Source organism: Phyllostomus hastatus, unplaced genomic scaffold, assembly GCF_019186645.2.
Source record: "Phyllostomus hastatus isolate PE091 unplaced genomic scaffold, TTU_PhHast_1.1 phas_contig_283, whole genome shotgun sequence".
Lineage (NCBI taxonomy): Eukaryota > Metazoa > Chordata > Mammalia > Chiroptera > Phyllostomidae > Phyllostomus > Phyllostomus hastatus.
In genome coordinates this window covers 9,333,755-9,345,994 of record NW_025333833.1, presented here as the reverse complement: position 1 = coordinate 9,345,994, position 12,240 = coordinate 9,333,755, and the positions used below count along the sequence as shown (strand labels likewise).

The following is a 12,240-nucleotide window of genomic DNA, read 5'->3' as shown; positions in this document are numbered from 1 at the left end:
TTTGATCCTGCTGCCCTGATTTGGGCTAGGGCACCAGCAGTGTCAACCACCATTGTTTCTGCACCATTTAGTGAAAAATGTCAACACACAAAAAGGGAAAATTCACATCCCATTATCATTATGAACATGGAAAGTTTCAGAGACCTTTTGAAAACTGCTACTAGCTTAGACCTGAGTTTCTGAACCAATTAATGTATAAATTCACCCAATCTCAGCCCAAAAGAAAGAAGACACTTTTTCAAGGAGGGAAAAAATTTTCTTCTCTCTTGAAAATAAGCCATAGGATGTATAAAGAAAATGTTCACTTTAAGTGGTGAATAGTATAAGTGAATTATTCAATTTAAAATGGTTATTTCCTAATATGTGCATTTCACCAAAAAAAAAAAAAAAGGAGTAAGACATAGGAAAACATATTCTCTTTTTTCATACACTTGTACAAAGATAATGTGACCATTCAGCCATAACACTACCAGTGAAAATAATTCTTACTGATTTAGCTGCAATAAATATCCTAGTACATTTATATCTTCACACTTTGGTGCTTTTATTTCTGTAGAGTAACTTCCCAGGGGTATCCAGTTGGATCAAAGAGTATTTTTTTCACATTTACTTTAAAAACATTCTAAAGTACTACAAACATAATATGCAGAAAAACTAGTCACTCAAATTCCTACCAGTGGAACTGAACAATGTGCTGTACTTGTTTCAAATCCCTCTTTTTCAAACATAAACCATTACATATGAAACTAAGCCCCACTCGTGCCTTTCCCCCACTCACTCCCTAGAAATGTGCGTGTGCCACTCCTACATGTGTCTGTGAGCTTCTGGTGTGTGAGTGGCTCCACAGAACATGCATTACTGATCGGGGATTTTTTGTAATTATCGAGAGTGGTATCATGTTATACATATTCGTTTGCATCTTGCTTGTCTATAAAAACAAATGCAATGCTTTTAATAGATGGAGAGCTACTGCTGCACTATTTAAAAGATTAAATGAAATTAAAATTTCTGTTTCTCGGTTGTACTCATCACATTTTAAGTTAAGTAGTCAAAACCACACGAGGCTAGTAGCTACTGTATTGGATAGCACAGGTAACAGAACAGAAGGGTTACCTTCATTTCAGAAATCTCTACTGGTCACTGCTGATATCTGATGTGCTCATTTTCTGCAGCATTACACTTTCTCGCAGAAATATGCTTTTGTTCAATCTATTCTCTTAATGAAGAAATTAAGTTGTTTCCATTTTCCCCTGTATGTATGTGAAAGCTTCTCTAGAATCTATACCAAGGCAAAGAACTGCTGAGTCATGTCCTGAACTTAACTAGATATAGTCAAACTGCTCATAAAGTGGTTACACCAGTTACCACTCCCACCAACACAGAACTGAAGTGACAAAACTGGAGACTGAAGAGGCTTCAAATGCGGTCTCCCCCTCAATGTATTTGACATTTCTGTAGCAGCACACACAGAAAGCTAACGAGTTAAACCAGAAACTTCTCAATAGCAGAGCAGCCATCCCCACAGTCCTTTGTGCTGGTAAAAAGGTTTGCCTGGCTTTCAGCTGAAATCCCTGGTGGGTCACACCCTAGTTAGGGTCAACGCAAAACGTAAGTAGACTGAGGTTTACCAATGCTGCGACCCAACACTAACTCAGCTCATCAGCCCTTGAAAGGATTCAAGTGAACAGCTGAGCACTCAAACTGCAGGGCAGAGCAAACAACAGATCCTCTCTGGGGGAAGGTAACATCTCCTGGAGCCTTGCAGTTATTCATACACAATGTCCAGCAGTCAAAAATTACTGGGCATGCAAAAAGGCTAATATGATAAAAAATAAAAGCAAATAGCCCTGGCTGGCGTAGCTAAGTGGATTGAGCGCGGGCTGGGAACCAAAGTGTCCCAGGTTCGATTTCCAGCCAGGGTACATTCCTGGGTTGCAGGCCAGAACCCCCAGCAACCGCACATTGATGTTTCTCTCTCTCTCTCTCTCTCCCCCCCTTCCCTCTCTAAATATAAATAAATAAAATCTTTAAAAAAATAATAAATAAAAGCAAATAATAGCAGTAGACACAGAGATATCCAAATATTAGTCTTAGCAGACAAAATAACTAAAATGATTAGAAATGTGTTCAAAAGAATATAGAGAAATAGATGAAAATGTAGAGAATTTCACTCTGGATGGTGTGGCTCAGTGGTTGAGTGCTGCAACCACTCAACCACTATGCTTTTATTTCTGTGGGGTAACTTTCTGTGGATCCAAAGGTCGCTGGTTCAATTCCCAGTCAGGGCATGTGCCTGGGTTGCAGGCAAGATCCCCAATAGTGGGAGTATGAGGGGTAAGCACACATTGATGTTTCCTCCCCCTTCTTCCTCCTTTCCCCTCTCTAAACAATAAATAAAATCTTAAAATTGGTTTTAAAAAATATAATTTCAACAAAGGTTTAAAATCTATTAAAAAACCAAAATGGATATTATAGAACTGAACAAAATCAAATTAAATGAATTTAACAGTCCACATGACAGTGCATAACATTTAACTAATGAATTCAAAGACCAATTAAAAAAACTCTCCAAATTGAAGCACAAGAGTTTCTGTAAAAATGGCTTCAAAGAATAACATAAAAACAAAAGAGTAGAAGAGAGATGTGCTAAATGGCCAAAAGGCCTAACAAATGTCTACTCTGAGCCTCTGAAGGAAGGAGGGAGAGAACAGGACAGAAGCTACTTATGAAAAGATAATTTTCAAAAATGGATGAAATACAACAAACAACAGATTCAAGAGGCTCAGCAAACCCTGAATAGTATGAATACAAATGATACCTAGACGCATCATAGCAAACTACTAAAAAATCAAAGACACATTTTTTAAAAAATCTTAAAAGCAGCTTTTGGAAGAACAATATTAAGAAAACTGACTTCTCCATAAAAACAATGGAAACCAGTAAACAATGGAAATCGACATCATTAAAAATGCTGAAAGAAAATAACTCTATACCCAGGAAAAACATCCTTCAAAAATTAAGCCAAAACAAATACATTTTCTAACTAACAGAAACTAAACGTGCCCTGATGTGCGGCTCAGTGGGTCGGGCACTGTCCCGCCGAGCAAGCAGTCGTTTGTTCAATCCCCTGTGGGGCAGATGCCTGGGTCGCAGGTTCAGTCCCGGTCAGGGCACGTACAAGAAGGCAACCAATCAATGTTTCTCTCCCTGTTCCCCCCCTAAAAATGAATGAATAAGTACATCTTTAAAACAAAATAATGACACCTAATAAAACCTAATTTAAAAAAGTATGTTATCAGCAGGCATGTGATAAAATATTAGACTCATTAAAATTAAACACTGTGCTTTAAAGCACACTACTGAGTGAAAACACAACCTCACAGAATGAGAGGAAATATCTGTAAATCTAGTTTTTATTCTACTTTACAAAGAGAAAACTACTGTAACATTTGTAAAAAGTTATTTAAATTTTTAAAATAACAAAGTCTTTATGTCACTGTTTTAAAGATTTTATTTATTTGTTTTTAGAGAGAGGGGAAAGGAGGGAGACAGAGAGGGAGTGAAGCCGTGATGGGCGAGATGCTCGCTGCCTCTCACATGCCCCAACCAGGGGCCCGGCCTGCACCCAGGCCCGTGCCCTGCCTGGGAACGGAACCGATGCTCAAGCCACTGAGCCACATCCACCAGGGCAAAATAACAGTCTTTTAAACCCAATTTTTCGGGGTTAAAAAGATACAACTTCTTTTTTTTACATAAACCAAAGTTCAGAATTCTTTCGAGTTCATATAATGAGTAATGCTTCCTAGGGTAAACTTAAAAGAAAAGGCTACTTAAGTAGTAACCCAGCAAATGATGGCGTTAACTCATATAACTCAAATGATGGCGTTCACTGGCCATCTAACAAAGTAGTAACTGGCAATAGGTCAGCAAGTGGAAAGAAAACTAGACTGACTATGTTACCTCATTTAGTTCTCACGACCACCACGTGAAATATATATAATCTTGATTGTACTGATAAGGAAATTAAGTCCTAGAGAGTTACTTAAACTTGACCATGACTAACAATTCCAAGGGACAAAGGTGGAATTCAAATAATAACTAACATTTAATTTAGCACTTAGCATTATGCCAATGGCTGTTCTAAGTTTACTGTATGTATTAATTCATTTATTCCTCCCAATAACCCTACAAAGTATGTTATCATTATTAGCCTCAGTTTATTTATTTACCTTTTAAAAGATTTTATTTATTTTTAGAGAGAGGGACAAGAAGGGAGGAAGACAGGGAGAGAAACATCAGTGTGTGGTTGCCTCTCACACCCCCTACTGGGGACCTGGCCTGAAACCCAGGCACGTGCCCTGACTGGGAATCCAACAGGCGATCCACTGAGCCACGCCAGCCAGGGCTGGAGCTGAATTTCCAACCACTACATCATGCTGCGTCTCCAGGATTCAAATCCCAGGTCTTTCTTTCTGAGTTCACTAAGTCAAAATATTTGTCCATTTGTAACTAATATGTGTCTTAGAAATCTATTTGGGAAAACAGTGAGTAAAAAATTAATCTAAATAGACTCTTACAAATACCTTAATTTTTTAAAATATGCATTTCAAAGGACTGTTATTTTACACACTAAATGAAGGCACAAGGTTTGACTCTACATTGTACTAAGATAGCAGTGACGCCCTGCCTGGCATAGCTCAGTGGATTGAGCGCAGGCTGCGAACCAAAGTGTTGCAGGTTCGATTCCCAGTCAGGGCACATGCCTGGGTTGCAGGCCATAACCCCCAGCAACCGCACATTGATGTTTCTCTCTTTCTCTATCTCCTTCCCTTCCCTCTCTAAAAATAAATAAATAAATAAAAATCTTAAAAAAAAAAAAAAAAAGATAGCAGTGACACGCAATCCTAATTTAGGAGAAATATGGTAGACTACCAAGCAACTCCTGTAATTATATTAGTATGGACATAACTAGTGATAAACATGAATTAAATTTCATTTAAGGTAATAATAAGAAAAAGAGATTAGGCAAAATAATAGATTCCACAATCTAACTTGCTAGTATGATAAATTCTCTTCAAGGTGTGTTTTTCCTGACATACCTTTTCTTGCTGCAACCTTAAGAGCAAACCCCGTTGTTTCTTCCGAAGAGGGGGCATTTTATCATCTTCTCCTTTGTCTCGTAGATGTCTGCAAATATTTCCCATTGAGACAAAGATTAGATTACTTTTCTATTCTAATGTCAACAATCCGACCACTAAGGTCTCTAAGCCAATTAAACTTTTCCAAAGGGGAACGAACGGGGAGAGCAGCGGCTGCAGGCAGCAGTCCCCCTCCTAACCTTTACTTTCCTGCCTGTGGAACACAGGTAGACCCTAGACTGTGCCCTTTCCAGAGAAAACTGCTTTGAAAAAGTTACAATAAGTGAATTAAGTATGAAATAACATAAGAGTCAGTTAAGTGATAAAAGAGAAATGCAAAGAAAATGTTATATGAACAGGAGGTCTTGAAAGCAAGTGCTTCAAGGATGGCGGCCCATTAGTTTCTGAAACTGGGTTAATTAAATTAAATTAGGAAACGAAAACATCTTTAAAAACAAAGCATGTCCTTTCAATGGAAGGAGAAATTAAATAGTACCAACTATGTTCATGAGAGAACTTACTTTTTCTGGTGCTCCAGCCAGGCTAACTCAGCCTTGGTTTTCTCCTTCAAGGCTTTCTCCCGGAGCCGCAGGAGCGAGGACTGGTGAGCCGCCCTCATCTCCTCTTCCTTCATGTACTGTCGGACCATCTCCATAGTAAACTTAGAGAAGCTATCTTGTCCGCCTGAGAATGGCATGCTCAGCTCCTATTGTACAGAGTTTATTTTGAGTTGATCATCATCTAAAGCTTTTGGAATGTAATTAACTTCATTAAAAGAGGTATGCAAAAAAAAAAAAAAAGGAAAAAGAGGTATGCACTTATAAAAAACTATCAATAAAAATTATATAAGTTAAAAATGTTGCCAATCATCTATAAAACATTCTTCAAAAAGGCACATGAGACAGAATAACATTCATCTGCTAATTTAGTCAGTCATTAAAATTTTAACAAACTACTGTAAGGCTGATAGTGTCCCAGGCACATAAAAAGGGTAAAAATTTGTCCCTGTTATCCAAAGAGCTTACCATTTAGTAAGGACTATATTAATACAAATTTTTAAGAAGAATATAGTTTTTAAAGAGTGAAACAAGTAAAAAAGCTAGAGATAACTTTGGCTCAGATCCTCAAAGGCCTTAAGGAATAAGTTTGTACTGTACTTTGTAAGGAAGGCAAAGCCAGACTTTATAGCAAAAGTAAAATATAAAACTGGTAACTTAAGAAAATCGTTTTGGTGGCTGACAGCTGAATTCAAGCACAAAGTGTATCCTCACAACTTTGAGAAAACACACTCACAACCACTCGTGAAGCACCTGTCCAGGTACACCAACGCCCACCTTGGCAGAAGACAACGTAGTCTTTTCCGGGGAGGTCTCTTCATCAGAGTCGTCCTGGTGGCCTCTCTTCTTCTCCATGTTAAATCTGCGATGGCTCTCAGATGGGAGTAGAGATCGAAATGACTTTTCTTCTATTTCATCTTCGGTCATGGATTCATCAAATTTCAGGGAATATTCTGTTGCAATAGAAGCAGAATCTGAAAGAATACGGAGTAGATGTTATTTATCACTGTAACAGTTTTCAGTAGGTATTCAATTTGTAGTGCTCACTGCCTCTTTATGGGACAAGATAACAATTCACATAACTAATCACTAGCAGTAAGCAAGAAATAAAATTCAAATTCACTTACAAACAAGGAAAAAACTAAAATACCTAAAAATATTAGTACAAGAAATATGGTAAAAATGCAGTGTACTTCAAACAGCTCCTACAAACCAATTAGAAAACTAAGACCCCTATAGAAAAATGAGAAATGACCATGATTGGATGCTTCACAAAGCAACATAAATATACAAAATATAGTTAAAAAAAGAAGTTTAACATTACTAGCATCATAGAAATGCAAATTAAAAAAATTTTATAACTCATTGATTCTATGCTTAATTAAAAAACACAACAGCTCTTTTAAGTTGGCTCCCGCGTGCCTTCCAGATGCCACTCCCCGACAATCCTTTTGGTTATTGGACACCTTTAGTTTCTGATACTACAGGATGCTCCAAGCTCATTTTGTATTTTCCCCGCCCAGTCCTAAAATCACTCATTTCTCTAACAAGCTCTAGTTTCTTTTACTGAAGAGTATTTAGAAACCACAATCAGTGCACTGGTTGTCCTTGTCACTACTGGGATTTTCTTGTTTCTTCATTCTATCAATGGGCAGAGCTACGTATCATATGCATGTATATTAACCCAGGTACACACCCCTGCTACACACAGACTCTTTCCTGTATCCATCCATCCAAATGTAGATTCATAATGATGTTTCTAACTAATTCAGTGCCATGGTTCATTCTACTCTTCCTTTCCTGTGTATCTATGACTTCCCTCTTCAACACTGAGAAATCTGGATCCCACCATCCAACAACTATTTACATACTTATTTGTTCAACCCCAAAATATATGTGAAGAACTATCAGCCTGTACCCCTGTGGGGGGGAAAGTGTGTGTATACTGTCAATTTTGTAGTTAGGCTTCTAATTTCCACTACAAAATATCACTCTCCAGCGTTACTTAGGTCAGTTCCTTTTCCCTCCACTGCTCCAGTGTGGTTATACCATGTATTGGTATATATATATACACCATGTATATATATATACCATATACCAGGGCTTCAATAAAATATTCTTTAAAAAAAAAGATATTTTATTCTATAAATGGTGTTGGGAAAACTGGACAGATATGTGCAAAAAGAAATGAAACTAAGCCCTGGCTGGCATAGCTCAGTGGATTGAGCGCAGGCTGCGAACCAAACTGTCACAGGTTCGATTCCCAGTCAGGGCACATGCCTGGGTTGCAGGCCACGGCCCCCAGCAACCACACATTGATGTTTCTCTCTCTCTTTCTCCCTCCCTTCCCTCTCTCTAAAAAATAAATAAAATCTTTTAAAAAATTGCTTAAACTTAAAAAAAAAAAAAGAAATGAAACTAGACTACCTTCTTACACCACACACAAGAATTCAAAATGGATTAAAGATTTAAATATTAGACTTGAAAGCATAAAAATCCTAGAAGACAACATAGGCAGTAAAAATCTTAGACACATTGTTCATGGCAATTTTTTTTCTGATACATCCCCTCAGGCAAGGGAAACAAAAGAAAAAATTAATAAATAGGGCTACATCAAACTAAAAAGTTTTTGCATGGCAAAGGAAACCATCAACAAAATGAAAAGACAACCACTGAATAGAAGAACATATTCCCCAATGATACATATGATAAGGGGTTAATATCCAAAATTCATAAAGAACTTATACAACACCCCCCAAAAAAGCCTAAAATAATCCAATTAAAAAATGGACAGAGGACCTAACTACACAATTCTCCAAAGAAGACATACAGATGGCCAAAAGACATGTGAAAAGATGCTCAATGTCACTGATCATCAGAGAAATGCAAATTAAAACCACAATGAGATATCACCTCACACCTGTCAGAATGGCTGTCACCAACATATCAACAAACAACAAGAGGATGTGAGGAAAGGGAACCTTTGTGCACTGCTGGTGGGAACGCCGCAGACTGGTGCAGCCCCTGTGGAATGCAGTATGGAGTTAACTCAAAAAATGTAACTGGCCTTAAATGTAAGGGCCAGTTACACACAGTGGAACACAGAGGATTCTACTTCTGGGAATTTATCTGTAGAAACTTGAAACACTAATTTGATAGAATGTATGCACCCTATGTTTATTGCAGCATTGTTTACAATAGTCAGGATATGGAAACAGCCCAAGTACCATCAGTAGATGAGTGGATAAAACAGCTTTGAGACATTTACACAATAGAATTTTACTCTACCATAAAAAAGAAGAAAATCTTACCCTTTGTGACAGTGTGGGTGGACCTGGAGAACATCATGCTAAGTGAAATAAGCCAGTCAGGGAAAGACAAATACCATATGATATCACCCATATGTGGAATCTAATGAACAAGCTGAACTAACAAGGAAAAAGAGCCAGACTCACAGAGAACAGGCTGACAGTTCTGGGTGGGTGAAAGGGAGTGGAGGGACCAAATAAAAAAGAAAAAGAACTCATGGACACGGACCACAGTGTGGTAACTGCAAGGGGGCAGATAGGTATGTTGAGGTGGAAGAGGGTACAGGGGGATAAATGGCAATGGGGAAAACATACAATAAAAAGTAAACTAATAAAAAAAGTAAAAACAAAAAATTTAAAATAAAAGTAAATTTCTAGACTGGAATAATATTCTGACTTCATGTCTTAAAGGTGTCACTTACTGCCAAATTCTGTTTTCTTTGTTATTTACTGCCCGTAATTTGCTAGCAATACAGCTTTTGTTTATAATCTAGAAAGAGTTGAGTAATGAATTTTAATATAGTTATTGTATCTGATGTTGTCATGTATAAGAAATTATATTCTTATATTGTTTAACATGTAAAGTTCTAATAATGTATCCTTTTAATGCTTACGTTACATATCTATAATAGGACACAATTAGTTTTTCAGTGTGGAGTGTGTATTTGTCATTCGCACGAACACTGTCCTAAATTTAGTTTTGCCCCCCCCTTGGGGTCGTGGCGCACAATCGTATGAAACACTGGCGAGCATCACCGGCATGGTGTGTGGCCTTACAACCGTCTCCCCTGGACACCTTACTATCAGATGTCTAACACTGTCTTCACTATGATCATGTTTAACTGTATTAACTAGCTCAGTCACAAATATCTCCAAGGGCCCTGGAAGCCTCCCCAAACAAGTAAGTGCACAGACACGTGAGAGGAAGTTACCCTTCTCGTCGGGAAGAGACGGCACACTGTCACTGCGCAGAGAATCACCCGCAGCCGTCCGAGCCTGTTCATCAGCAGAACTCTCCATCTTTCCACTGTGAAGTTTCTTCTCATTCTCCTTAGAAGATGGAACTGAAGGACTCTCCTGACGGCTGCTACCACTACTACTTCTGTTTACGAATATTATAGAAACAAACAAAAAACAGCGACAATAAGAATCGTAACCTCAAAGTGAACTTATTTGGTTAAGGGAATGGGGCTTATGATCAAGGTATAAAATGAGGAAAGATGTAATGGTAAAACATAAAAATAACAACTAGACGTAAGTCTGAGAAGAAACTTTTAGGAAAGATAAGCAGGAAAGAGGAAGGTTTCGAGTTTAAGTTATCATAATGAGCAAGCACTACTCTCAGGCTGGCATACCCACATTTCCTTTCGTTCTAAACCAGCCGACTGGGAAAAGGGGCTTCTACTCGTTATTTCCACTTCCTTGCTCTTCACCAACATCACGATTTACTACAGTGTGCTTCCCCTGCAACTGCTCTACTGGAACTGTTCTTATAAACTCTACCTAAACTCTAACTGCCTAATCCAATTGAAAATCTACATCATTAGATGGTGTTGACCTCTATCACCTTGTAGAAGTTCTACTTGCTAAAGCAAATGCAGTAAAATGTTAAAATAGGGTAATCTGGATGAAAGATTAAGTATTAAAAACAAACTATAGTGCTTATACAATATAGGTTTTCAAGGAATAACAGCTATATTGTTACATGAAACAACTAATAAATCAGCTAATTAAATGGGGAAGCCAGAACTCTGAACGGAAGACATTATTTCATATAAATAAATGAGATTAAGTTGTTTAAAAAAAAAAAGCAATTTCTCAGTCATTTATCAGATTTGACTACATTGAACTCTTTTCACCTTCTGTCGTGATTCTTGTACCTCGAAGACTCAGAAAAACTATCATATGAAGGAGAGTATTTCTGGTGCTTTGAGTCAGGGGTCCCTTCTTTACTGTGAGAGAGTAAAATAGATTGACTTTTCCTACAAAGAAAATAAAAACTGATTAAACATTTAAAGTCTTTAGTAAGAGTAAGATTTTAAATAATGTTCAATGTTAATATTGAGATAAAACCTTGAATGAACAGGAATTATGGAATAACAAGGTATTTGAAGGCATTCATTCATAGAAATAACATATTAAAAAGTATCTTCTGCTTTATTATAAGAAATAAGCAAAAAACACCCCAAGTATCAATGAGCGTGAACGGACTTTTAAAATCTATGAATTAGACACAGTCAAAAGGAGATGTAAGAGCAAACACGGACGTGGTCACAGCACCCAGCCCCACACAAAAACCCTCCGACGACTTCCCACTGCTCTGGAACGAACAAAACCCTGAGGGTCTGCGAGGCTCTGCCGCGGTCTGACCCCCGCACCGTCTCCCTCCCACCATTTTCCCGCCTGCTCTCTGCCTCCAGCCCCACTGGTCTCCCCTCCTTCTCTCTTCCTCCGTTCACACGTGCTGACCTCTCTGTCCCTCACTCCCTTTACGTCACTGGCTCCTTTTCACCCACCGTATCTCCCCAAAACTTCATTTCACTTCCTCAGGAAGAACTTCCCGGACCCCCACGACGGGCTCTTCAAACTCCTTTGCTGTATGCCTCAGAGACAACGTTCCTTTACTCCATGAACACCTACCTCGGTTTACAGTGCTCATTCTCTTAAGTGACTATTTGATAATGTTTACCTTCCCTTCTGGGCTCTATGCCCACAACTATGTTCCCAGCACCCACAGCAGTGCCTGGAACACAGCAGACAGTCACTACGTATCTGACGAGGACTGAATATTAACCTGTCTGTTTCAGCTCTGGTCCTCAGCTGTTTCTCGAAGTCTGGAGCATGTTGCCGTTGGTGGTCATACAGTGTTGCTAGGGGAGCTCCAGAAGCAGCAATGGCATCTGAGATGTGAGTTCGAGTCAACTCTGCCATCTAAACATGAAAATCCACAAGGCAAATAAGTAGATGAAAAACTGAAAGAGCAGTGTCTTCAAAAGACTGCTGGACTGAGAGCGAGCAAATTTTGCAATAATAGGTGAAATATTGTGAGCAAGTCATTTAGACTTTTTAAGTCTTAACCGCTTCCTTACAAAAATAGATATATACAACATAATTTGTAAGGTTTCACCCAGATATAAGTCTATAAATTAGACACAAAACCTTCAAGTCATATAATGAGCCATAGTAAACCAAAAATTAAATCATTCCTCAAGAATCAATTCGATTACTACTTCCTCT

General features: G+C 38.3%; 1 protein-coding gene across 4 annotated transcripts in view; it reads right to left on the bottom strand.

Moving 5' to 3' along the window:
- Positions 1–12,240, bottom strand: part of CEP350 (centrosomal protein 350) — a 112,254-nt gene that overhangs the window by 44,632 nt on the left and 55,382 nt on the right. For all 4 annotated transcript variants that reach the window (XM_045838708.1, XM_045838707.1, XM_045838709.1 and 1 more), the window contains 6 exons: positions 11,798–11,934; positions 10,863–10,985; positions 9,936–10,105; positions 6,473–6,669; positions 5,660–5,844; positions 5,100–5,187 (listed from right to left, as the gene is read on the bottom strand). In XM_045838708.1, the coding sequence (XP_045694664.1) occupies positions 5,100–5,187; positions 5,660–5,844; positions 6,473–6,669; positions 9,936–10,105; positions 10,863–10,985; positions 11,798–11,934 (900 nt within the window). The remainder of the gene's footprint in view (positions 1–5,099; positions 5,188–5,659; positions 5,845–6,472; positions 6,670–9,935; positions 10,106–10,862; positions 10,986–11,797; positions 11,935–12,240) is intronic.